The sequence below is a fragment of the Anas acuta genome, chromosome 24 (genome assembly GCF_963932015.1).
Source record: "Anas acuta chromosome 24, bAnaAcu1.1, whole genome shotgun sequence".
In the NCBI taxonomy this organism is placed as follows: Eukaryota; Metazoa; Chordata; class Aves; order Anseriformes; family Anatidae; genus Anas; species Anas acuta.
The window spans coordinates 7,225,069-7,252,238 of record NC_089002.1 but is presented as its reverse complement, the minus strand read 5'-3'; the positions used below and the strand labels follow the sequence as shown (position 1 = coordinate 7,252,238).

The 27,170-nt window shown below is 52.1% G+C and overlaps 2 protein-coding genes across 3 annotated transcripts in view; one reads left to right on the top strand and one right to left on the bottom strand.

Moving 5' to 3' along the window:
* PTPN22 (protein tyrosine phosphatase non-receptor type 22) overlaps positions 1–7,900 on the top strand; it is a 20,662-nt gene extending 12,762 nt beyond the window's left edge. Inside the window, exons 13-21 of one of the 2 annotated variants that reach the window (XM_068659754.1) lie at positions 778–1,502; positions 2,388–2,498; positions 2,646–2,776; positions 3,305–3,332; positions 3,742–3,822; positions 4,145–4,248; positions 4,891–4,921; positions 5,416–5,493; positions 6,321–7,900. In XM_068659754.1, coding sequence (XP_068515855.1) covers positions 778–1,502; positions 2,388–2,498; positions 2,646–2,776; positions 3,305–3,332; positions 3,742–3,822; positions 4,145–4,248; positions 4,891–4,921; positions 5,416–5,493; positions 6,321–6,385 — 1,354 coding nt within the window. In that variant the 3' untranslated portion in view covers positions 6,386–7,900. Of the gene's footprint in view, positions 1–777; positions 1,503–2,387; positions 2,499–2,645; positions 2,777–3,304; positions 3,333–3,741; positions 3,823–4,144; positions 4,249–4,890; positions 4,922–5,415; positions 5,494–6,320 lie in introns of those variants that run through there. The other variant, XR_011089750.1, reaches the window with a different exon arrangement.
* Positions 7,306–27,170, bottom strand: SLC41A1 (solute carrier family 41 member 1). The gene is made up of 11 exons (XM_068659765.1): positions 27,019–27,170; positions 25,386–26,598; positions 20,176–20,283; positions 16,786–16,857; positions 16,322–16,466; positions 16,079–16,225; positions 15,190–15,337; positions 14,482–14,561; positions 13,530–13,664; positions 12,376–12,524; positions 7,306–10,737 (listed from the first exon to the last, which is right to left on the bottom strand). The coding sequence occupies exons 2-11, from the start codon at positions 25,761–25,763 to the stop codon at positions 10,552–10,554; spliced, it is 1,548 nt and encodes a 515-aa protein (XP_068515866.1). The 5' UTR covers positions 25,764–26,598; positions 27,019–27,170; the 3' UTR covers positions 7,306–10,551.

The following is a 27,170-nucleotide window of genomic DNA, read 5'->3' as shown; positions in this document are numbered from 1 at the left end:
TGTATTTTGTGACACGGTTCTGTTTAAAGCTGGCATTTCAATTGTCAGCAATCTCTGCAGCCTCCCTTGAGTCCCACTTTTTCTCTCTCATTTGTCCCTAATGTAATTCCTGCTCTTCTTACTGATGTGTCTCTGAGACTGAATCTTAACCTCTTCCCTGCATGCCAACACCTGTCCCCCTCTTTTGCCCTTCTGTCTGTTTCAAGTTGTACTTAGAGTGTTTCATATACAAACTTAAAACACATCCAGGGCAGCATAAAAAAAAAAAAAGGTTAATGAATGTGGAGATGAAACACCCCCGTGCTGGTTCATCTCTGTGCTCTACCTGGAGCCATGCACCCTGCAGGGTGTTCCTAGCGGGTGCCCGTCCTTCCCCTGCATTTGCCACACAAGTGCCTCCTGCCTAGCCATGGGGAGCCTGAGGAGCCCAGCTTCCAGACTACAGGCAGCTTCAAAGGGTGGGGAGATCCTTCTGGGGACGTGTTTTGATTTTCATGTGTGCACTTTCTGTAAATAACTTTATTTTTGAAGATAGTCTGCACTGAGTCATTTACCTGTGTGAAGGGGCTTCCTCTGTTCACTGTTTAATGGTGTCCAAACAGGGCCCCAGGGTGCGTAGTCCTTTACCATGTTCATTGCTTGAGACTAAACCAGGCTCTGTGATCCTGGGGAATGTACCCGCTCTCAGGGACAATGTTGTGGGACCTTGTTAGTAGGCTAACTGAGATTCCTGAGCACTTGACATCTCTGACTTCATGCTGCTGTGCTTTATTGCAGCTCAGGGCAAGAGGACCAGAATGTGCATCAACATTTTTCTCCAGTGGTACAAAACGAAGCATCGCTGGTGTCCTTGTCTGCCAAGGGAGAGCACGGCAGCTCTGGGGGTAGAGTCCCTCCCATCAGACCGGCCATCTCCTTTGGCACTCTGAACTTCAGCAACAGCAGGAATGCAGCTGCTGCCGACATGTGGGGCACAAGGGAAGCTCTCCAGAAACACCACAGTTTGGAGTTCAGCAGCAGGTCCTCTGGGCAGCTGCTTGTGGACCTGGAGCTGCAGAGAGCAGGCAAGAAAGGGGCTCATGGCAAAGCACCTCTGACACGGACCACATCGACCCCCTTTGTGCTGGAGCAGCAGGGAGAAACCTGGGCTTGCGATGGAGGCGATGTGGAGCCCATTTCCAGTTCTCAGTCACCAAATGCCTCTTACTCAAGCTTCCAGGAGAAGCAGCAGGACGGATTTTCCCCTGTTGAGCTGAACCACTCAAGCCAAGTAGCAGAAGCCCCCCCAGGCCACAGGAACTGTGGGCAATGTCCTTACCATTTCTTCTGCTCGGCGGAGGACCCCTACTTCTCTTCGCTCTCGCCAGAGGACCCGCCATCCCCAGTGCTGGCAGCGGGGCAGGACACACAAGGCCCTCCTTGCATGGTGGCCAGCTCCCCACCGCCCAGGCCTGCATCCCCCCACATTCACCACCCCAGTGCTGGGAGGACGTCCCCGCTGAGTGAGTGCTACTGGAGCTGCTGGCTCCTGCGGGTGTTGGGAGCTGGCAGGGGTGGCGAGCACAGCCCTTTGGCATCCAGCAGGGCCCTGGCTGCCCTTCAGCCACCTGCTGGGGACCAGCTGGGGAGGGCCTCGCACAGTTTCATCCCGCCTTACATATTTCCCATAAAAACAGATAATGCTTTTAGAGCAGCAGGATTCTGGGGTTCACGTTATACTGCTGTGTCACCTTGGTACAGCTCTCACAGGGAGGCAAGGACCGATGCTGACCAATTCTTAGAGCAGGGCAATCTGAGCAGAAAGCTCCCAGAAGTGGTTTTCTTTGAGGAACCAAGGCCAAAAACCACTCCTTTCTGACAAGAGCCATGCAGGGGGATGCTGGCATCCCCTCGAGACTGAGAGAACCACGACTTCAGTGTTAGTGTCTGCCTAGATCTGTCATCTTAAAATCACCTTCCCAGTCTGGGTCTGGTCTGGTCAGACATTTTGCTGTCTGCACCTTTGGCACTGGTCAGCTCTGTCCTGCTCAGGCCCGTCAGGATGTGGTGTCATGAATATTCTGGTTATCTAGATCCTACAGACTTTGGGAATGTCACAGGAGACGCAGTACAAGCCAAGCAGCAGTGATACGACCAGCTGAGGGATTGTCTGTGTGCTGGGGTACGCGGGTAATCTTCCCCTGTGCAATAGGGGATTCTTGTTAATGCTGCTGGGAGTGTGTGCCTGGGGCATGCACTCAGCAGCAGTTGGTGCTGAGGACTGGCTGGATTTTAGGTACAGTTTACTTATGTTTACCATAATCTCTGGTGTGCAGCTGGGTTGGAGCAGTCAGTTCTCAGTGTCTTTGCAGAGGTCTGTAGTTCTCCTGTTGTGTTGTGCCATGCAGGTAACCTGGCCACATCTCCTCAATTAGACATCCTGCCCCTGCCAGATGATGATGATCCTCCACCCCTGCCTGAGCGAACCCCGGAGTCCTTCATTGTGGCTAGTGAATCGGGTAAGTGCTTTTAACAGAGCAATGACTGACACCTGCTACAAGGACCCCACCCTTCTCACCTTTCTGTGGGATCACAGCACATGGCAGTGCCTTTGCTCTGGCTGCCTGGGATGAGAAATGACCTCTCTTGTGCTTAATTGTTTCTAGGAGAATTTCCCCTAGCCACTTCTGATTTTCAGCTTCCAGCCAGAAATAAAAATATTGGAACCTCTTTGGAGTGGAGTGGCGAGTCTCACTCAGATGTGTTTAACGACACTGTGAGACTGAGACCATGTAAGGTAAATAAGGGACTTCTTATCTCTTCTCATCCTACTAATTTCATTATCATGTTCCCATCTGTGAGAAAGACCCTAGCTGTCTATTTTTTCCATAAATTATTTCAGGGTCCAGGACTGGAAGGAAGATATGGTCTCAGTAAGGTTCCTCCTTATAAACATGAGTTTGCTCCAAACTTTATTTCTTTTGTGCTAAATCCCATACAAGGTAGTACAAATATCATCCCTATTTTAAAGAAAGATAATGAAGACGGAAAGTTAGTGGTCCACTGAGGTTCACAACACCCTGTGGGACAGACAGGAGCAAAACAAATGTTAGGCATCTTTTGATCATCCCATAGGCGATTTATGGCTTTGTAAAGTGAAACAATAAGGTGTAAGTCTGTTTTCCATTACATGAGCATGGAGGTGTGTGGGGGAGGGTGTTTGCATGTAACATCATTTCCTCATCCTCTAAGGCTTCCTTGAGTGCAAGACAAACACATTTAGTTATGTGGAATTTCAAATACTTTCCTTGTTTTTTGTTTCCAGAGTATGAAGCTTCGGAGCTCACGATCAGGTAAAGGTTTGATGTTGAGATAAACTTTCTTTAACATAAGGTCTGCTTTTAACCAAACTTGCTTTAATTTTTCCAGATTTAATGAATGTCTCTAAGATCTTTGCTCAGTCCAACAGAAATCTTGTGTTGCTAAATACTTCTGCAACTACATAGATATAAACAGTTTTGCAACCAAATGCATTGGTAGTTTTATGTTTCCTAACCGGCCACTGCACCACTCTGTACATGTATGCCTTTATGATAATTTTCCCTGCTATCTCCTCAGGCTAAGGTTTGTCACATCCTTTTACTGTGTGTTGTTTCCTTTGAGACAACGGAGATGTGCAGGTTAGAGTGCTGTGGCCCTCTTGGTGAACAGATATATGTTTTTAAAGGCAGTTATCCAAACCTTCTGTCTTTGCTTTCTCAGAGACAAACCGGGATCGCTCTAACTCTCCTCCCCCGCTTCCTGAAAGAACCCCAGAGTCGTTTGTTCTTGCTGATACAGCAAGTAAGTGACGAGTTATTTTCTCAACACGTAACTGAGATTCTATACTTACACCCAGTCCTGTAGATATCTGAGGTGATAGCGGCCAACTTATTCATAGTATTACCAATGGACTTAAATGTAGGAGAGCTCAGCAGGCAAGTAAGTAAGTAAGTAAGTAAGTCAGGTTCTTTTTTATTAAAAGAAGTAAATGTAACCTGGGAACCTGTTGGAAATTTCTGCAGTTGTTGCATTAGAGGAAACAATAAGCAGCAACAAAGCACTTAGAAAAAAAGCAAGAGGATTCATTAATCACCACTGGAAATGTTCTGATATATGTTCCCAGGTATGCAGCCTGCTCCAAGAAACTCTACTAATTCTCCGGGTTTGAGGAGCAATGCTTCTGAAGCATCATCAAAAGAGCCTGTGAAATGCTTTAGGAGAAGCAAGGTAAAAAAATAAATAAAAATAATTTTAAAAAATCACGTAACTGTTAGAGAAAAAGGAGAGGGTGAGAAGAGATCATTCTGGCTATAGCTATTGTTACTTTTTTACTGCTAACCTTGAGAAAATAACATGCTTTGAGACCATTCTCTTCTATTTTGGGCACAGAAACAAGGCTAACAAAAATATTCTGTTGTAGAACTGTAGACAGAACCAGCGTGCAGTAGGAACACTGTCACGTCTGTGTGAATGTTTATGCCTCAGCACTCTCTTCACACAAGTACTAATTCCTCTTGGAAAAATTTGCTTGAGTGGAGTCTGAATTCACATGTAGGACAGACTGTTCGTCACCATGGCTCTAGTTAATTATGCTCATAAGCAATTGTACTTTGGGATGGTATGGTTGAACAGAAAAGCATTTGAGGAAAACAGCAAGAATAATAAAAACTGGGGGCTTTACTGTTAGTTAGAAAAATGCCAGAGACAATGTGAAAGGCAGAAATCTGAAGTTCTGTCTCAGATGCTAGACACGAAGCTTTTCATGAGATGTGATTTACGTATATTTATCAGCGAAATACATTTATCATAGTAGCTGCTACAATTGCTTGCTACTTTTTTTTCAACAATTTGCTACTTTTTTTTTTTCAGAGTTTGAAAATACTGAAAAACGTGAGAAAAAGTAAGTCTTTCAGACTAATGTGCATCTTCCTGATGGCTTTAAGCAACTATATAAAGATATATATATATATATATATATATATATATATGGGGAAAGAGATGTTGTGGGGAATATGATCAACTTGAGCCCCATCCTGGATTCTGCCCTATGTGGAGCAAAAAGAATGAGTTTCTCATTAAGTTCACTTTGATCTAAAATTAAATGCTTATCTTGAAAATAGGACTGCTAAAAACTGTTTAAAGCACTTCTGAGCCAACATTTTCCCAGTGGATTGTATTGCAGTAGTACATTTGCTCCCTGCTATATCGTTAAAACTGTGTGGCTTTCAAGCTCTGGCAGTGCGGAAAGTACTTATCTTCATCTTATGCTGAAATAACATCTGGGCCAAGTGTGGTTGTATGTGTGGAAGTATGTGTTTTCCCATGGATGCGTAGAAACCTAGTTTTTCAGGGAATTACGATGGTCACTGTGTCAGTATAATTTTGTATTTCTAGGCATCTGTAGTCCATCTTCACTGACAAAACCATCAGAATCTGCCCCGTCAAACCATCTGAGCTCTTTCCTTAATTTTGGTATGTTTTTCTCTTTGCATTTTGGAATAGGAGGTACCCGTTTTTTGAAAGTCTAAGTGCAGGTACCAGGCTGAATGTTAACTCTCAAATGAAGTGATACCCCCAAAATAGTATGAAACTGTTTCATGTCTACATAATTTGATGTACCTGCATCCTGTCTGTACTTCTAAACACTTTTCATCTCTTATTGCAGCAGTTATTTAACATTCTATCTGTAGAACATGCACAAGAAATACATCTTTGGATTTGTGCAAAACTGTGCTGCCATCTTACTGCAAAATTATAAATAACACTTACTACTTTTTAAACATTTATGGCTTTATTCATGATCTGTTTAAGGAACAAGTAGGGTGGAAAACACAGACCCCAAAACCTGCTCTGAAAAATGTTTCCTGGTGTGAGAGAAGCCTTAGCCTTCATGTAGCAGCAGAGACAGCAGAAGACAAATACAAAGTGGTACCATTTCCATTGGGCTGCTGTCTAATGTTGTATAATACGGTGGAGGAGAAACACTGTTTTCCATTTTAAATTTTTTTACTTTAGAGAAGTCTTCTGTCAGACTAGGCATAAAATCTAGTTATATTCTTGGATATGTACAATGATAGGCTGTATTCGTATAGTTTTTGCACCAATTGACTTACAACTACAGGCTGTTGCTTCAGGTTGACTGTATCTTAAATTTTGGGAAAGCTGAAATTGCAAGTATTTTCAAATACCATATTATTTTAGGGAATTACGTGATCAACATCTATAACATACTGAATTTGCACTATCAAAAAAGCAAAACAAAAAACAACAACAAAAAACAATACATAATTTCTTTCCAGGCTTTGCAAGTCGATTTTCAAAACCGAAAGGACCAAGAAATCCACCACCGGCATGGAATATTTAGATAAATTTTACAGATTTGGTGTTACAGATTCATGAATACCTTCTGATATGCCTTGAGTGCTCATCCCAGTAAGGTTTACATCAAAATAAATACATCAAAAGGTATTGCAGATGAGGCACTACTTGCACATTCCTCATGAGCTGAAGTTTTAGGGTAAAGAACAGGTAAATACGAGCAGCGAGGCACTTTCCGTTAATTTATAACAGAATGAAAATTAAAACTGGGAATAGATATTTTGTATTAAATAGTGATGTTTTCATTGTGTTTTGGAACCTATTCACTTCAAAATAATATATTTAAGCTTTCTGAAACAAAACACTGTACAGTGGAACAGATTCCAGTGAGGACTGTTGAACGGAGGGACGTCCAGTTTGGTCCCAGCGCAGACTGGACCAAATCAAAACAAGAAGCTGGAGATCCTGCTGACACAGCATCTGCAAACACTGGCATTTCCTTACATATTTACTTTAGTTGAATGAACAGAGAATTAACATCTCAAATTTTAGGAAGAATTTATCTGTCAGTTAATTGAATGTTTCGTTTTCCCATCTGAGTGAGTCCAGGTATTTTTTTCTAGATTTTTGGTTGACAAGTCGCAGATGTTGATGGGTCCTGGTCCCCAGTCCTGGTCCCCTCCTCAGAGCAGGCTGCCCAGGTAGGCGTCCAGACAGGCCTTGAATATCTCCAGAGAAGGAGACTCCACAACCTCCCTAGGCAGCCTGTTCCAATGCTCTGTCACCCTCACCGTGAAGCAGTTCTTTCTCAAGAAGCCCCCGCTGCAGCCGATCCCTGCGAGGTTCCTGACCGAATGACGCAAGAACATCTATACACATATAAGCATGAACAATAAGCACGAACAAGCTGCAAAACACAAGGGAAACTTTTAACCTTGCAAAGAGGCTTTAGGAAAGACACCACAGTGCACATAAATAAATGTCATCTTTATTTAACGAAATATAATTTATCAGTTAGGTTGACATCTGTCAATTCAGTTATAGGAACTATAAATAATTAAGACAGTCTTTTTCCTTGAATAAAAAGAGTAAACCAGGATTTTTCACTTGCAGTCAGCTGTATAGTAGGCATGCGTTTGAGTGCAACCGGTGGGAAAAGTTTTTGTCCATCAACATTCTGAAATTTTAAGTTAGATTCTTCCCTGATCTGTTCACCCCACCTTAAATTACACAGGCACCACCAGTCCCAGCAGCACAGAAGCTCTTCATCACCTCCAGGTCTCTACATCTTACAGGAGACCACGAGCAGTAGATTCTTCCTCGGGCACAAATCCTTTCTTGGGGAACTAAATAGCGATGTGACACACAAAAGACTGGTAGAGTTTCATATATTATATATATATATATATGTAAAAGCTTACGTGTTAATGGAAGGAAATCTCGTATCTATTCCTCAACATTAGGCAGAGAAATCAGATGAGCAGCAGAGGATACTGCTGGGCTGCACAAGTCCCTGGGCTGAGACTTCAGTACGTGGGTGTGAGATTTTTTTTATTTTTTTTTTTAAAAAAAAGAGCCATGACCAAATTAGACCTGTGAGAAGCCAAGTCACTAGGGTGAAGAGAATGAGGTTCAGAGCTGCTGCCACAAGCAATATGCTGCAAAGACGGAGAAGGGGAAAGCAAGCCCAGCATCAGCAAGGTAGACAGGGGAATAAAGGGGAATCTTTCAAAAAAACCTATTGCCTGCTCTTCTTAGGGTCTGAGAGCAGGCAGCCTGATGGGGCAAGGACCAGCTCTCTGCCTGCTGACCACTGCAGACAGCTAAGGCAGCAGAGAAGGGAGAACCCTGTGCTCACACATGAAGCACAAAAGGATTCTTCTGCCGAGGGACCACTCTTAATCTCTCCAGAGTGCACAAGAGCCCGACTGCGTTTGGTTTAGGTACGTCTGCTCCTGGGGCTTTGCAGCACTGGCTTCCCACTCGCTAACCCTGAGCTCCCTTCCCAGCACGCTTGTCTCCAGGGCAAGGACCAACTCTGCAAGCAGGGCTCTGGGCTGGGACGTGCTGTCACTGCATTGTTCCTTATCTAGAAAGAAAAGCGGTCTGCACTCGGGCAGGGAGCTGTAAAGCTCAGCTAGTTCCTGTGCTGTCCACAGTAACAAACAAGTCTTCCAACCCGGCCTTATTTTGGATGAAGCTCAGCATCCCCAGCACCACATTGCACCATTGTCCAGCAGAGAGGTGCCCAGCACTGCTGGGATGGAAAACCAGGAGGAGAAGACAAGTGTTGGTTTCAATAAGGGCTGTATGAGAAATGCAGAAGTTCACTGAATGGAGGAAATGAAGCCAAGCAAGGACAGCTGTGTTCTGCTGCGAGGGGCACGCTTAAGCACAAAAGAAGAGAAGCAGCAGCCTACAGGCAGGAATAAATTCAGCAGCTTTCAGGTTATGGCCTGGGTCTGCAAGTAACCAGGACAGGCAGCACCCAGAGCAGGACTGCAGTGCTCCAGGCCTTCAGAGCTAACTAAAACAGGAGCTTTGCTGTTATTTCAGGATTGGGATGCGAGGTGCTGCTGTGCTGAATGCTGTAGGCATCTCCCTAGAGTTTGAAAGGATGCTGGCAGCTCCCCAAGCTTTGGGTATCACTGAAGTTAGGTTCCATGGGATACTGTATTTTCCCCATCCTTGACAGATGTTAAGAGCTTGCTCCCATGCACAGTTATGCGTTCAATTTATGTTCATGCATTAGAGGCTGTTTAATAAAGCTGTCTGCTTCAGTGCATCATTTAAATGTGGTGTAACTGAGTGAAGTTTCCAAGTCAATAAGACCCGCTGACATCAAGCCGCACTCAGTTTACTGAATTGATTTATACCCAGATGGGAGAAGTAAAAAGCACCGAGTGCCAACAGCATTCAGGAGGATCATTTACAAGTACCTTGGTCACGCAGCCAGAACAGGTTTTCACTCACTACTGCACAAGAGTCCTTCCAGGCTGCACAAGCAGAGCAACAGAAGGTGCCTCAGCCGTCAGCCGGTTGAACGGCACAAAAAGGAGGTGGGAAAACCGAGCAGGGAACCCTGCGCTCACAGTGCTCGGCCAGTGCTCACGTGCTCCCAAGTCTGAAATGCCTTGGGCTCAGCAAGGAAAGGTGCTGAGTGACTTCTTCCCAGCTGCAACGGGCCCGTCAGCAGCACGCAGCAGCTGAAAGAAAGCCTTAATGCACAAAATAGGACCTATTTTTCCATCCACCCAAACAGAAAAGCCAACTGAACTGTGCAGACTGCCAGAACATCGCAGTGTCCACACCAGCACAAAGGAGAGGCTCGCACCCACCAGGGTTCCGGCAGATCTTCCCGCAGAGCACAGGCAGGAGGAAGGGGAGGAAGATGGATGGGAGAGCTCACAGCATCTTCGGGCGAAGCACAGAGCACATCAGTTTGCGTGCAGCAGGAGCTGAAGCTTGGTGCACGAGCAGTTTGCAGTCTCCAAGATGCAGATGCTGCCAGATGGCTGGCAAATGGAGCTTAAATCTGTCAGCAGAGAGCAGCCTGCCCACAGCCAGATCTCCGGGCTCTGCAGTCGCTCACTTTCCTTGTGGGCACACAGGAATGGGCATTTTGGCACGGAGGATGCTTCCTCTCTACCTTCACTAATCCCTCTGCCAGAACCCTGTGTGCTTTGGAGGCCAGGCACAGGAGGGATTCAGAAAGCAAACAGGAGGGAGGAAGGTGACAGGGCAGAGAGGAAAGGAGGTAACTGCATACCCTCGTCCACAAAGTGTGCTCTGCTAGAAGGTGCCCGCTCAGTAAAATAAATCTGAACCTTACCTCCAACATCTGAGATGCTTATGAAGCAAAAAAGCAACCTTCACCTCTAGTGACGTGGGCAGGGCGGGCTTCCTACACGTGTGATCTGAGGGGTATCTTCACTGTAACATCGCTTCAGACAACAGCTACGAAATTGCACTTGGTGATTGTCTCATTACACTTTTTTGTCCTTCCTAAAACTAGATTTATTTTCTGTACAAACTTGGCTTGAAATATAAACCACATAAAATTCCCATTGAAAATAATGAGAATCCAGTATCAAAGATGAAGTCTCAAGAGAGACTGGGGGGGGGAGGAAGTAAAGGAAAGGAAGGTGGAAGAAAAACAACAAAATTGGTGGAGGCGGCGAGCTGTGAGACGGGGAGGGGTGGCAGGGAGAGCTAGTCCCCCACATCGGAGTCCCGGTCACCGATGAGCCAGAGGATGTGAAAGCTGAGAGCAAGGAGACCAGTTCCGATCAGGTCCCCCAGCGCTGTCAAGTAGGGGATGGAGAAGTTGTCAGGATCGAGGTCCCTGCCCCACATCCAGTGCACCATCCAGTCGGCGATATACAGAAGAATGAGGACCTGGGAGGCAGGAAGAAAAGAGCCACGTCAGCCACAAAACCAGACCCTGCAGCCCCTCCATGGAGCTCCAGCTGGGGCTGCTCCAGCTGGGCAGGCCAGCCCTCAGCCCCAGCAGTGGAGCTGGCAGCACGTCCAAGCACCTTGCTGAGAGCTGCAGCCCAGGCACTCGATGCACTCTGTGTCCCCAAAGCAACAGGAGTACAGCACAGAGGATCCTTAGTGAACCTCAATGGGTCCTGGGCATGTTCCCTGCTTCTTTAACAGCCCCTACCCCATCCTTCTGAACCTCATGTGTCACCACCAAATTTAGCGTAGAAGGGTTCGGACACCCAAATACCAGGAAGCCTACATTTTGCATCTCAATTTTCAGATCTAACCAGAAAAAGCACAAAGAGATGCGGGGCAAAAAGAGGGGACTGAGAAGCACACCTTCTCTTGGGAAAGGACAGCAATATCTGAATTCCAGGAATAAAAGAGCAACTTCCCAGCAGCAGAAACCATCAGAGTGCAAAGTTCTACCTGCTTCAACGCAGTGAGAAGATCTGTCCCTGTGTCTAGAAGACACTAAGAGAAATCCACACTGGATCTCCTCAAACTTTAGGTCTGGGACAAGCATCAGAAGTGGCCACAGGCCCTCAGCTCATGCCTCTGGTGGCTCCAGGGCTGGGAGGGCCTCGCTTAGAGCATGGCAGAGCTCAGGACCCAGCAGCCAGCACCGTGCCCCCCTGCAGCCCCGGTGCGCCCCAGCCTGCAGGCTGCTCGCTGCAGCGGGTTCGCAGAGCGGCTGCGAGAGGAAGCCCCCTCCGAGTGCCCAAGCGCTGCCCAGCAGGAGCCCACAGCCTAAATTTAGCCTCCTGGATGACAGCCCTCTGCCCTCGCCGCTGATGGATGCTCTGACTCACTTCCTCAAGCTGGCCTGGGTTGATTTTAGGGAACACTGAAACCAGGCGCAGCTTCCACAAGCAGAGGGGGCAAGCAGGGGGAGCAGAGCTGGGCTTTGCAGGAAGCTCCCCAACCATCTCCAACCAAATCTCTTCCTTCCCTCCAACACATGCAAACAGCTGCTGCGTTTCTGCAGCAGGAGCACCCTGCTCTGTGCCTCCCCCAGAACTACCCCACTGCTATGGGCTCACACAGCTTCTGGGGGGGGCCGGGAGCCCGGTGCCAGCAGAGCTGCCAGGTCTCCGCCCTACACAGGGAGGCAGGCAAAGCCACAAGGTGCAGGGCTCCTGCAAAATCTCCATCCTGTTTTCTTCACCAGCAGTTTTAAAATTGCTAAAGCACCTTATGGAACAGATTAACACAGAGGAGGTGAACCCTTCTGCTGTCAAGAGGACTTAAAAAGGAAAAGAAAGACAAAAGAGAGATTCAAAACTTGCCAGGAATGGGAGGAAGGAAAAATTGTGCGTACAGGTATCAACAAAGAAGGATTTATTTAGCTTGATACCAGCTCATTTGACAAACAGTATTCTTGGCAAAGCTCTCTGCAGTACACGGACCTGTTACCTGGAGGTGAATGTGCTGCTGAGAGCACAGCAGCACACACTCCAACCTGGCTGAACAGCTTCCCACAGGGATGGCACGGCCGCGGCCCCTTCCAGCCTGAGCAGTTACAGAACCAGAGGGGCTTCGGCTTACCTGGAGAAGTGCAGCCGTCATGTAGAAGACTATGAAAATCAGGGTGAGCGTCGTGTGTCCTCCTTGCATGGAGCTGATGGTGTACAGGAAAACCAAGTGTCCAGGCACCACCAGGAGAAAGAGCACACGGGCAGAGCGGGAGTTCACATCTGTCAGGAAACAGAGGTGGAGCTCAGGATTAAAAGCAGCCGGAGCACACAGCACCTCCGCAGCCTACCTGGGCTCCAGGGGAGAAGGCAGCACAACCGTGCTGTAATCCCAAGCAGACACCAGCGCACTGGGCTCATCCTTACACTCCAGATTTAGACTGGAAAACAGCACCCTGAGCGATGACCTAACTATCAGGATGCTCGAGGACTTTTAGTGCCAAGCTCGGTAGGAGAGCTTAACTCTGCTCAGCTCAGTACCGAGCTGCCAAGGATTTAACATGAACACTGAACTTCCTCAGGGCTCTGTCCGCACCTCGTCTGGTGACCAGTTTCCTGACGGATGACTGTAACTTTGGAGACCTCTTTCCCCTTCTGCTCCCCAGACCCTATGGATGACATGGCACATGTGAACAGAGCACCACGTAGCTCCCTTCGCAGGGACAGCTCTCTACCAGAAGGCCGGGGCCCAGGCTGGAGGGTATCAAACCTCCCCAGGGATTCCAGAGAGTAACCAGCTCTGCCCACGCAGGTCTGGGCTTTTCTCTGCTACACAACCACTCCAAGTAACGGAGCTCTGAAGAAGCCTTTGCAAGCAAAAAGTTCTGTAACTGCAGCTCCACAGGCCCAGCAGGGCTGCAATGCTCAAGCAGCCTCAAGGCAGGTTTTAGTGTCCTAGACATCTGGAAGAGATTTAGTGGGAGGGAATTTAAGGTATTAGGCAGTCAGGGCATAGGACTTCTGCACCATGTTTTCCTAATCCAGCAGGGCTACGTCCTCGCACACGGCAGCTTTGCTAAAGGTCTGACTGTCTCTAGAGGGCAGGCCAGGCCAGAAGACCAGCCAAGACCACGAGACCAAGACCAAGACCACAGCTGCCTCTGAGCAGATTTCAGCCACCATTTCCCCTACCAGTGCTGCAGTGACTGCCACAGAGGAGTTCAGCCAGCCATTTGCAGTAGCTGCTGCTGGCAGAGCTCAATAGATGTCAAGCCTCAACTTGAATACCTGAGCTGAAGAAAGTGCTGCAAGGGCTGGGACACTTCCGAGGGGCCGTTTCGGGGCTCTCTCCAGGCATCCCACTCATGTGCAGGTAAGTGGAGATGCGACTAGCCTGCACTGCCACCAGGTTGCCACCCACACCTGCAGATAAGGAGAGAGCAACCAAATTAGATCTCAAACCCACTTGAAAGTCATTTTCAATAGCCAGCACACCTGGAATTGCCAGGTGCTGAAATAACACAAGACAGTCTATTTTTGACCCAAATTCCACTTTTGCAGGATGTAAGGAGCTGAGACAAAGCACACTGTTCTACAGTTTCCCCTTAGGCCCCTTAGAAAAGTGCATGTAATTCTATTACTGCAGCTTTTATTGAAAGAAATACACGAAACAACAACAAAAGGACAAGTCAGCCACCAAAACAGACACAGGAAGTTTAAAGCTACTGTTTTTTGTGTGAGATGTAACAGAACTGGAACCCACTGGCACGAGATGCACTGCCACAGGACTAACTCCATTTATTGCAAGTCTGAAAACTATCACACAATGGAGTTCTCTTGGTTCATTAGGCAGAAAGGAAGTCAAAGCTTCATACCAGAAGAAACTAAATTTCCTGACTCTGAGTTGCAAAGTCAAGTCTTTATGTCACAAGGTGACTGCAAGGCACACATACTGGAACAGGGGTCTTCCATCAGGCAGGAGGAACCAAGAAATGAAGACAGTTCTTGTTGGGCCCCAGATCTAGAAAGCTTATCTTTTAGACAACAGCTTCCCAGGCCTCTGGTGAAAGGCTGGCACCAGGGGGAGCCATGCTGCTGTAAAGCTTGGGTCTAAGCACTGTATCTCACTGGTGATCCCAGAGAATTAGTCTCTGAACTACCCGAAACGAGGCTCAGAGGCCAAACTCACTGTTTGCCCAGATCTCCAAAAGCTGCAGTACCAGAGTGGAAAGAAACTCACCATTAATAACTGGTGTGAAGACAGCCATCCCAGCAAAGTTTGGATCTGAGACTGTTCTGTCCAAAATTAAACCGCCAACACTGCAAAGGGAAGATGGAAGAGGTCGGTGCTGAAATCTCACTACAGTAGCTCACAAAGCACTGCAGGTTCTCTCTGCTGCAGTTTGTGCACCCAAGGGCGATGAACCCACCTCACACACACCCCCAGTTGTGCTTGTTGCACATGATTTTTGACCTCAGTATTTTCTAACAGAGAAGTTTTAGAAGAATCTTCACTCATTGCTGCAAAAAGTCAGACTAAATCCCCCAACATATGGTTTACTCCTACACATTAATCAAAAGCAAACGTGCTTTTCAGAGGGCAAATAGGGCTCCTGTGAGGAGGACTGCTAAATGGGATCCGTTTCTACTCTGTGGCCATGCCAGAGTCCCCCTGTGCAGCAGCAGGCACGTGGCTGAGGCCTTGGTTTCCAGCAGTCAGGTGCTCAATCGCTCCTGTGCCTCTGGGCCTAGCTCCCAGTGGCTCTGTCTGGAAAACACAGAACGTGGAGGTCATTTGGTGTTTCCTGGCAGAGCAAACTGGAGAAGTAGGAGAGGTTTGGCTCTCTTCTTTTAGAATCCATCAAGGGCGGACAGGCTGAAAGGGCTGGGGGAAAGGGCGCGTTATCTGCCTACGTCTGGGGGAGGAGAACCCTTCCATGCCCCCTACCTGCTAATTGCCATCGCGATGATGACAGGCTCCCAGCCAGAGTACAGCACCTCCCGCGTCGCCGCGTTCTTCTTGGCAATGATGATCCAGATGGGCAGCAGAGCTATGAAGAAGGCGCACACCAGAGGATTCACGTATGCCTTGCTCTCTGACAGGGGAAATACGCAGAGGCAGCAGGTCAGTGACATGTTTCTCCACCAATTCAGCTGAGCTCATCAGCCCTGCCTGCAGCCTACCAGTCAGACACACACAAACTAGACCAGGCCAGCCTCGGTTCCACACGACCTGGCATTTCCTTCTTCTGATGCACCCTCAGGGGCTTTATCAACAGCTTCGAGTGAGACCTCTTCAGTTTCCTAATTGCTCATTTCCACTTCCCATTCCCAAGCTGGACCTCCCAGCATTGCTTCACCTTTGACTGAACCTGGCTGAGTCACATCCTCCGCATCCCAGCCGCCGGGGAAGGAAGGTGGAGGGGAGGGAGGAGGAAGTCTGGAGCATGCAGCTGCAGCTCCGCACTGAGGACCCCCAGCTGGTGCTGACAGTACAAAGGATCCCCTCCAGAGCTGCCTTCCCCCACTACTTCAGCCATGATCAAGCCCCTGGTGCTTGGAAGGAGGCGGCCTTTCTCTTAACACTTTACCTGGTAAGGAGGATGTATGCAGATCACTGCCAAGACTGTCTGCAGCTACAAGACAGTAAGAAGGTCCAATTCCTCCCCTTACCAGTTCTGACTAGGTTTTGCTAACTGGGATAGCTTCCAGGCCAGGCACCCTACACACCCCGAGAACCGTAAGGGTAAAGGAACAGGAACGGGGGGAATTGCAAGGGAGATGCTGCAGCACATGGAAGGACCAGGGAGACACAAAAGCCTTTTGTTGCTCCTCACCCAGCTCTTTGTACAAGCCCCAGCTGATTCCTGAAAGCAGAGCTAGGGTGATGAGATCCCCTAGGCTGGCAGCAATTGGTGTGGCTACATTATCGGGATTGATTCCCATCTTCCTGGATCCAATGATGACCCCAATCATGATCATACCTAGAGTGAAAAAGAGGAAGAAAACAGGATGATGGTAAGGAGAGCTCAGCATTTGAGGAAGAGGTGCATGGAGGGTGTACAGGATCTGCCTCTTACCCAGAACAAGAGAAGCAATGAAGGCAGTAGCCACGCTGCTGGCACAAAGCAGCACAGCATGGTCGAGGCTGAAGTGCCCATCTGGGATCCATCCAAATATCACTGCTGCGATTGAGGCCAGGAAGCCAACCACGGTAGCCTGAACCTGAAAATAAAAACCAGTCACCAAGGCAACTAGTGGGAAAAATGGTCCTGGGGCAAAGACAAAGAAGCACCACCTAGGGTCGATTAGCACATCTCAGGTAGATTAGCACTCAGCAGGGAAATGCCAAGTTTCACCCCCAGGGCAAACTGCCATGGTTCGGTGACTGTGGGACATGAAAGTGCTGTTTGCCTCCCCACTAGATGTGCAATATTGACAGTCAATACCGAAGCCGAGGCATTTAAGCCTTCTGACACGTGTCCTAGTTGTGCTTACACCAGCTGCCACTATTCCCACTTTTCCTCCTTTCACATTCCCTTACCTGTATCAGCGCCATGTTCCCTGTTATCATCTTCCAGAGCTCTTTGGGTGTATCCATTTGGCCAATATTAGCCTGCAAGAAGACATGACGACATCATTAAGGATATAAAAGACTGATGGTGATGGAATTCTGCACTTGATAACTGTCCGATTCCTGCCTTCTGTCTGTAGAGGTCTGTGCCAGGAGCAGCTGAGAACAACTGCCTCAAATCCTCACCCCTTATGGGAGAGCAATTCAGAAGAATTCAATAGAGCTTCTGATGAAAATCTTGCAAAAGCAACGTGATACACTTTGCCCTCCTGCAGGAACACACACTGCTGCTTATTTACCCACTGAATTCACTTCAGGGGTGATCAAGCCAAGCCTGGCTGGGGCCCAGCTGGGTCATGGTGCCCCTCGGGTCAGGCAGCCAGGAGGGAACCTGGGGTGCAGCGACTCCCAGCTCAGCTATCTGAGTGCCCCCAGCTCCCATACGGAGCAAGGCCAGAGGAGCACCACGTGGGCAGGGGGAGCTGGCAGCAGGATCTCCTGTTGGGGATAAAAGTTGAGTAAACAAGGCTAGTGCCACGTGGAGACCTACTGAGTAGCAGGAAGCAGCCATGGCACACGGGTCATCTGGCATCACTACAGGAGATGCTAATCAGAATAAGCAGAACAGACGGAAAAGCTTTAATTTCTTGGCCTACAAGCCAAAAACAAAGCAAAACAAACAAAAAAAAAAAACGACCAACCCAGCAGAATCACTGCAGAACACAGGAGTTCTGTTCTCCCCAGCACCTTCCAGGTTCTTATAGAAGCTGGGAAGAACAGGCAGAGAGTACAGACCTGTATCCAACCTTGCAGAAGCAGCTGATGAACAAGAAGAGGAAATGAGCTTGTCACTATGAAATCATAAGGGAGAGGCCCAAGAAATCTCAAGGGGCATTTGCATGGCAGTGTCAAACTTCTGCTAAGTGACAGAGCAGCAATTCCTGCCTCTCAGCTTTCTTTTCTGCTCTCTGCAAAAAAAGCAGCTTGTGAGCAGCCAGTCCTCATGCTCTCCTTGCCACACGTGCACCTGATCCATGCTTACCAGCACTGAGATGCACCCAGCTCTAGGTGGGTTCCGGTCAGTTTAGTGGAGAGAAAGAAGGAACGAGAAAAAAAACAACACCAAAACAACAAGAAGTTGACTGTAGAGTAGCACTGAGTACATCCAGCAAGGAATTTGAGCTCCATATGAAGCCTGACCTCAGCATTCCTGCCACATGGCAATTAGGCTGGGATTAACATAACCTAACTGTAGTCACTGGCAACAGGATCTTAATCCCCTAACTAATAGGAGACTTTTGCTTCTGAACTGTGAAAGGAGCTTCTGAGGTGCCTTAATGCAGCCCTAATTGGAAACCCACAGCCTGAGAAGCCCTTCCAGATGCTTTCCTGCAGCGAGAGCACGAGGCCACCGTAAAGTGCTGCTCAGAGCAGAGCCCGCTCCGCACACCTGCACGTGGATCCCCCCGTGCCAAGGAAAAAAGGAAAACCAGAGAGATTGCCCTGTCCCACCGCACACATACAAGGAGGTAGCATGTGAGGCTACAAGATCGATACAGAGGCAAAGCCTCCTTTACTGCCGGGGCTGAGGAGAGCAGAGGATGAAGCCTGGGCAGGCAGTCGAGCCGGGTGCTCTCTGTGCCAGTTTCCTGATGACCCTGCTGCATTCCTCTGACTTGCTGTGCAGCCAGGATAGGCTCACTGCCCTGCAGAGCTGCCCCGAGTTCCTCTGTGCCAGCCCCAAAAGGGAATAAGATGGAGAAAGCCACGGCCAGAGGAGCACTGCTGTCCCAGGAGAGCTGAGCACTCACCCTGATAAGCCCGTGCTCAGAAAGCTGGCCAAAGCCAAGGCCAAGAGGGAGAACGGCCTGTGTCTGGGTCAGCGAGGATCCTGACATGATCTGAACAATAGGGAACAACTAAAACAAAGGCATTTGTTTCCCAGAACGAAGGGGCAAACAAAGCTCAGCCTGCCACAAGCTGCAGCGCTCAGCCTCCGTCGCTGCGAGCCCTGGCACAGGAGCACAGCAGCTTTGTGCTGCCCGGCAGCACCTGGAGGGAGGAGACCAGCACCGAGGGGGAGCAGCCAGAGCCTCCCAGGCAGCCCAGCACCTCCAGAGACCATGGGCTGGCTCCCAGGTGGTCCCCACAGCACAAGTCAGCAGGCGGGGGCTGGGGATGCTGGGGCCAGGCCAAGAGCTCTTTGCCTTCAGGGACTGCAGGGACAACCCCACACAGAGCCGGGAGGGCAGAGCGCTCCAGGCCGGGAAGCAGCGCTGAGCAGAACACAATGCCCACTGCCACCGGGCTGCTGGAGAGCAAAGGGCCACAGCTGGCATCACCACACCGAGATGGAGGAAAGATTCAGAACAATCAATATACAGAAACCTTTCCAACACTGCTGTGCTCTCTCCTGCAGCAACCAGAAGGGGAAGGCTGAGAAGGGAGCATGCGAAGAGGCAGCTCTCTGCTTGCTGCTGTCATCCATCCAGACAGTTCTCCAGCCCTGTTCCTTGGGGAATGCTCCCTGAGCAGCTCTCTCAGGCCACGGCAGGCCAGCTCCTCTGCAATGCCAAGGGCAAGCCCAGCAGAGTTGAAATCTTGGCAGCAGGTTGCTAACACCTTGGAGATGGAAGACACAACGCTGTACTCTCACCTCGGGAAGCACAGAAACATCAGGCTGCTGTGTTCAAGCAGGAGATGCTTTACAGAAGGCAGGAGCGTTACTGTGCCTGTTAGGAGAGGATGCCAGCGCTGCTCAGCTTCGGAGGAACTGCTGCGTTATAGCAGCAGCTAAACACAAAGCAGTTCATTTACTGCTGGACTACCACAGCACTCTGAGGAGCTGAGAGAGCTTGTCCCCGTTTCTCACAGGGAGCCCACTGTTCCACAGGAATCGGACTGAATTCCAGCAAGAGAAACGCCCCGCCGTGCCTCTCATCGTCCTGGAGAGGCTGTCCATCCACCTGCTGCCCCTGCCAGGTCCCCTCCGTTTCAGCCTCACCCATACAGCTCTCCCCAGGCTCTCTGATCTGCCAGCCCTGCTGAACCTGGCGCGTTCTGGCCTGCTCTGGGCGCGTGCCTGCACCCAGCTTCCTTGTGAACAACGGCAGGGCCAAGCACTGCGGATCCTGAGCTGCCAAAGCCTCCAGGCTCACGAGCAGCCCTGACGAGGAAGCGACCTGTCAGCAAAGCTTAGGGACTACTGAGCCTTTAAATCTGATCAAATGGGACGGGAACACCTGGCTAGGAAGGTAAACTCCAGCCTCTGGTTTGTGTGGTTGCTCCCCACGCGCAGAGAGACTTCTGTTGGCCCACCCACCTGCCTCCCCCCGCACCGGGCGTCCCCTGGGTACTCACCGCAGTCGACAGGCGAGATGCCAGAGTCATCTCCAGGTTCCCCTTCAGGCCCAGCAGCGCAGGCACCAAGATGAACACCTCTGTCACATACTTGAAGACGTCCCAGTGCTGCAAGATTAAAAAAAGACAACAAAATAACCACAGGTGTTTGAAACCTCTGCTCTTGGTTGGTTGGCACCTGCTCCGCTGCCCCTGCCCCGAGCTTCCAGCTCTGGTATCGCGCTTTCCAGCGATTTTACTGTTCCTGACATTTGTGTAGTAGCAAACACATGTTCCTGTTGAGCTTAAAAACAGGATCTCAGCCTGCAGCCTTCAGTTACAAAATCCCCTGAAGCTTCCCCACTGACAAACCACTTACGTACGCAGGAGCCAAACCAGGGGGCGACGCGCAGGCTTTGCCCAATACACACAGTTTTTGACAGAATCAAGCCCCAAAGTTTGATTCAATCAAGCCCCGAAGTTTGGTCAGTCTCAGCCCAGAGTCATTCCCCACACATTCATCTTGTGGATACCTCGCCGAGCACGGCACCGCTGCTCCCTGATGCTGCCAGCTCCAAGAAGCAGCCCCCAGGGCTCAGTCCCTGCTTCCCTCACCCTGCACGTGCACCCCTCAGTCCTTGCTGCCCACCCTGCCTCTAGGATCAAGGCAGCCGTGGTTATTTAGGAAAAAAACAGAGTAACTGTAGGGTGAGCAACACCACAGGAGAGCAGCCAGCTTCCCAGAAAACCCCAAACCACCCCAAAAACCTCACAACAGTGTCAGGGAAAAAAAAAAAAAAAAAAACAAACAAAACACGAGCTGCACAAGCGCCATTGCCTGACGCCTTACTTTCGTGCGTATTTTGCAAGAAGGTGTCCAAAATAGCTCCTGCTTCCCACACCGCCCGACTGGCACGCTCCTGAAAGGAAACCCAGCGCTGCTGGAAGGGCTCCGGGCAGCTGGCGGTGGCGCTGAGCACGTTGCAGGTCGGGGCTCCCGTTGCTTCCCCCCTGCTGATGGTGCCTGCGGCTGGCTCCATCGCCCAAAGGATGCGCGGTGCTGGCCGGGCGAGGAGCACGAGCAGCCAGCACCGTACAGCACGTAAAGGTCACTACCTGGTGACTAATGCCTTCCCGCGGGGAAGGGCTTGGGGTGTTTTGGTTTATTTTTCCACCCTTTGTGATGCTTGCCATCAGCACCGGGACAGCAAGAGCCAACAAAGCCCAGTTTCCTGCGCGTGGTTTTTGGCAATACCACGTCCAAGCTGCACTCATGGGGAGAACCATTTGAGAGAGCAGCACGATCACAGGAGGCAGGGAAGCGCTTGAGAGGGATGAACTGGGACCATTTTCCCTAAAAAACGGCCTTCCACTCAATAAAAATCCCCGTAAAGCTGCCGACAGCCTGTAGGACAAGCTGACAACACTCTGCAGCCCCCAGGTGCACGGACAAAATCCTGCCCAGCTGCTGAGACGGGCAGAGCCTAAGGGAACCCCACAGCCCCTGCCCCAAACACCTTGCACACAGTGGGCCTGGGAGCCCTCACTACAGCCAGAGGTGCTTCGAAAGGCTGAGGCTCAGCACGGCTACCTGACCAGGCAGTGCAGAGATGCCTCATTTCAGCATCTGGTGCCGAGCAGGGCAGGAGGAAAATCAGTCTGAAATATTTCCTTCGACACAGCAGCGCGTCAGGCTGCGCTTCCTTTAAGGTCACACCTAGGAACAGCCGAGCTCTGCTCTCAGGCTCTATTTTTAGGCAGGCCTGGCAGGCACCACGGTTATTTTGCTGCTCGTCCCGATGAATCCTTCGCTACAACTTCCCTTCGCAGTGTCACCAGAGGCACGGAGCGAAGGGAACGCTGTCAGCAGCCCGCCCGCAGCCTGGAAGCGCCGTGCGAAAGCTTCCTGGCTCCTTCCTGCAGAGATATCGCAGAGGCAGACCCAGGAGACAGCCAGCACGTGTCCACAGCCCTCCTGCACCTCGTCCCAACACGGGATTTGTGCGTTAACCTTTCCGGGAGGCTGAGCTGCGAGCTGCTGCCAGAAGCTGCTGTAACCGGAGCCTGCTAGAGCGGCTCCCCAGGCAAGACAGGGGTGTTCCTGCAGAAAGGGAAAAAAAAAAGCAGCAGCCATCTTCGGGGAGGGAAAACAAGAGGATTTCTGCAGACATCAGCAGCTCGCTCACTGCAAAGAGCAGGACCTGTGGGCTCCTGCCAACTTTTTTAAGATCAGATGTTATACAACGCCGGGCTGCGGGCACTTCGTGCCGCTCCGAGGGCTCCTGCCGAGCACAAAGCTCCCTGCAGAAACCAGTGCCCATGGATAGGGGGAGAACTACAGTGCATGGGGAAGACAAAAATGGGAAAGAGAAGGGGAAATATCAGATTAAGTTGACTCCCCCCATAGCAGCCTTCTCTGAGGAGCACGGAAAGAGGGAGCAGAGGCTGCAAGCCACCACGGTCAACTCTCTGCACCTCCAGCTGCTCAGCCGGTGTCCCCCAGCACCAGAGCCACCGGGAGACCAGACCCCGGCTTGTCACAGCTTCTGGAAGAACCACCCAGCCCCAGGTGGTGTTTTGCCGTTTCCTCCAGGCTCACTGAGTTTCAGAGGCTTCACACCTGCAGGCTCCGGTACTTCCAGGCCAACAGCTGCTTCTCAGCCCCCGTGGCGCAGCGCGGCCGCAGCAGGAGGGTGATTCAGGACAGCTCGGAGGGGAAGGAAGTGCCGGGGAGGCAGCAGGTTGGAGCAATCGCTGCCGTGGCAGCTCTGCACGCTGTGTTCCTCTCCTGCAAACGCTCAGAAAGCCGTCACACCCCAAAGAGGAGAGCAGGAGAACCAGAGCCCCGTGCGCCCTGGGGAGGAAGCGAGGAGAGGCCAAGAGAGGCTGGTGAGAAGCCCTGCAAGGCTCCTCCAGGCCTGGCACCGGGGCAGCTCGACCACAGCCTTCAGCGGGGTTGCAGCGAGCTGCCACAGGTCTGAGGAAGCAGCCTTCTGCCTAGGAGGACAGCGGCGGAGGCAGGGAGGATGGGAAGCCACAGCTGGGCAGAGGAGGAAGGGGCCGGGAGCCCACGGTCAGCATCCCCTGCTGGCCCCAGGGGACGCCACCGCCAGAGGTGGCCGAGCAGGGGAGGCGAGCAGCCCCCCTCCTGCACGCTCAGTACCAGCCAAAGCATCTCCAGGGAGCAGGCAAAGGCTGGAAAACAACCACCAGGGCTCTGCTGGGAGAGGGGAGCATGCCAGCAGCGCTCTGCCCTGCACAGCAGGCAGGTGGCACGCTTGGATGTCACCAGCCCGGAGGTCTCCAATCCCAGAGGGAGCAGAGGCAAATTCCCCGGGACACATCAACGGCTCAGTATGGCCAAAGGCCAGGTTTCACGCTGGGGAGGCTAATTACAGCTGGCTGATTAGTCTGCTTGTCTAAAGCAGAGGAAATTAAGGGTATGGAGCTCTCCCTCCATCCCAATCCATGGCTACGTCCAACTCCTCGCTGTCCCAGCTCCTTGCTCCCCGCGCCTCCCTCCTTTCACCCAAGGCTCTGAGCTCTGGGGAGCCCCTCACTGAGAGCAGCTCCCCAAACTCTGCAGGCAGGCAAGCTGAGACCACACGCTTCCCTTCCCCCTGTTCCCCCCTGGCATTTAGATGCCTCATTTAATCCCAAGGCTAAAGGGAGTTAAAGGAGTTGGCAGGACACGCTGCAGAGCCACATGCTGAGCTGCTGTGGAACAGAGGAATTATGAAGCTTTATTTCTAATGGCCATGAATAGAGAACACAGCAGTGCGCCACCGCATCCCACCCCTGCCCCTCTCCTCCCCAGCCAGGAGGGCTGTTCCCTCTCCAGGACGGACTCCAGGCTGGGTACAAACCACCAGAAGAGCCACACAGGAGTTTATGGGGAGCTTGCAGAGGGAACCCCGTTTGAAACGCCTTTCAGAAAGTTATTCCAGTAAATCTGTCTCTCCCCTGGATTAGTTTAGCCCAGCCAGCCCTTCCTGTTTTGAGTCACAGCTCAAACCTCACAACTCTCTCAATAGGTTGCATCAAGAGAAACCAGAAGGATGAGCAGCGTGCTCACAGGCACGCAGGGAAGAGCCAACGGGGGCAATAAAGGAAAATAAACGTCTGCCCGACCACCCGTGCTTACAGAGGGATGCCCAGAGCCCCAGGGGCACAGCTCGGCTGCAGATGATACTCGCTGCCAGCAGCACGGGCGAGTGGCTGCTGTCAGAGCCCCACTGCAGGGGCTTGCTTACGGCACGCAGGTGAACGGGGGAGCAGCAAGCAGAGCGTTTTTGGCTGATGACAGCTCCAACTTGTCTGCCTCTATCCAAACAGTTCCAGAAAGCCACACTGCACAATCGAGAGCTGCCTCACTGCTTTGGCTGGGCCTCGAGACAAGGAGCTGTGCCCTGCCTGTCCCTCGGGGCAAGGCAGAAGGGGCTGAGGGCCCATCGGCTGCCGGAGACCCCTGCTTGGGAAACCACTGCTAGAGACAGCACAGGAGCCAGCCTGCTCAGTCACGTTTCTAACCCAAACCTAAGCCAGCTGTGTGGTTCCCATAGTGCCACCCACCTCGAAAGACCTGAGAGATCTGCCTGATAACCCCACAGCTTTCAGCCAGAGGTAACAGCCAGTTCCCTGGCCAGCCCTTCCCAAAGATCAGCTCCACGCAGCTCTCAGGAAGAATAAATAATCCCGATGGCACAACTGCCTCGAGCCCACGAGGAGGCAGAGCAGGGGCTGCCCAGCCAGCCCTCAGAGCACCCTGCACACGCTGCAGCAGGGGAATCGTTGACCTGGCTGGCACCAGCCCCGCGTGCTGGAACAGTACAGCAAACATTGCAGTGAGGGGAAAGGGGACGTGCAGAGCCAGCCACCAGCGCTGGGACGCCCACGGGCACCGCCAGGGGACGATGACCGCTTCGTTCCCAGCAGCGATGCGTGGAGCAGTCTCAGTTCCAGGCAGGGGATCTGGCTGCACTTCTGTGACCTCCTCCGAGCTGGAGCAGGGCAGCAGTAGTGCAGGGGTCCCCGCAGCCCCTCCTCCCCTCGCTCCAGACACCACCAAGATCCCCTCCTATCCCAACCAGCACACAAGGAAATGCGCTGCTTCCCCTTGGAGCTGCCACATTAGCCCTGGCATTTGAGTATCCCCTGGCTCGGGAGCGAGCTGTGGTCTATAGCGATGGGACTCGGAGCCCAGCATCGTACCAGGGAGGCACCCGTCCTACCTGCACGATGTCCAGCACCATTCCAGCAGCAACTGTCCCAAAGCCTGCCAGGAGGAACGGAAAGAGGACTTGCAGCCCGATGGAAAACGAGGTCTCCTTGAGTGGCGAGGCTGGCTCAGGACCTCTGTCTGTGCTGGTGTCATCGCTTTCGTTGCTCTGGCTGCCGTTTTCCAGCAGGGCGTCTTCTTCTCGCACCCCTTTAGCGTTGGCGCGGGACTCCAGCACCACCACTTCCACCCCGACACCGTCAGGTCCCAGGAAATCCGAGGGCTCCACCAGCTGCCCTCGGTCTGGACTGGCAAGGCAGTTCATGGGCACCGTGGGGAGCACGGCCCCGTTGGCCTGGTGGGTCTCCTTCTGCTCCGGCTTGGAAGACATCCTGCAGGGAGGCTCTCCTGACCTCGGCTCGGTGGGCCTACAGCCAGCAGCTGCTCCAGGAGAGATCTTCGGCCAGGGCCTTACACAAATGGCCCTTCCAGCATCTAGAGGCCACCTCTGCTATCCCTGCTCGCCCGCCTTTGAGTGCAGAGACTGCTCCCGCAGCAGAGATCCCCATCAAGCAGAGTCCAGGAACGGGGACACCAACAACAGAGCTAGCAGAGAGCGCAGGAGGAGCTGGGAGCTACAGCAGGCTCACTGCAGGGCCCCTTCCCTCCAGCACTGCGCGGGGCAGCAGCCACCGAGGTGGGATCCAGGCTCCTCTTCCTCGACGCGTGACCCTTTAGCGCGTCCTTCTCCAGGCCTTCTTCCAGCAGACTGCTGTGACGGGGCACACAAGGCAGAGAGGAAAACCGATGAAATAAAGACCCCTGAAGAAAATGGAAGCTTAAAGGAACCAGAGGGCAGATACAAGAGGGACTGGCTTTCAGAGCTGAGGTTCCCCCAGTCCAGAAGAGCTCTTCCTGCTGCCGGGGCTCTGTTAGTTTTCCTCTGCAGAACTTGAGTCTGGAGGCTCCTGGGGGCCTCTGCTCCGTTTCAGCCCGTTCTGCGCTCGCTGCCAGAACAGGCAGCAAACCCAGCAAGCGCCAAGTGTCGCAGCCGCCCTCCTCTTCCAGCAGGATTTCTCACCTTACAGCGCGAGGCGAGAGGAGCTCGTATTTAAAGTAACAGCGAGCCCCCAGTTAGGGTTACCGCGCCGAGCAGGCTGCGGGGCAGGAGCTGGCACCGGGACGGCCTCGGAGCTAACATCCCTCTGCATTAGCCCGTCTGTCACCTGAAACACAGGGAAAAAAACCGCTCTGCTGGGCTCTGCGGCTCCGCGCACACCGCCCCGGTCAGCGCACGACACGTCGGCAGCCGCGCCGCTGCCCGGGCCTCCTCTCGCAGCCCCGGTAGGCACCGGGGGGGGGCCGCGATGCGGTGCCAGGGGCCGAAATCCCCCCGGGGACAACGGGCACGGCCCGCAGCTCCCCGCCCGGCCCGGCCCGGCCGCCGCAGCCCCGGCAGAACCCCGCGCACCGCCGGGCAGCGGGGACGAGCAGCCCCCGGTTACCAAAACCGGGGAGCGGCGGCGGCCCCGGGGAGCGCTGCCCAGCCCGGCGCTCAGCCCTCCGGGCCGGGACTGCCCCGTGCCGCGTCCCCCGGCCCGCCCGGTGCCCCCGGTCCCCCCGGCCCCCCGGTGCCCGTCCCGCACCCGCCGCCGGCTCCGCTCCGCTCCCGCGCCCGCGCCGCGGCGCGCCCTGACATCACCGCCCGCCACTGCTGGCCCCGCCCCCGCGCGCCGCGCGGCGCCCCCATTGGTCCGGGCGGGAGTGGCGTCACGCGCGGCACCGCCCCCCCCTCCCG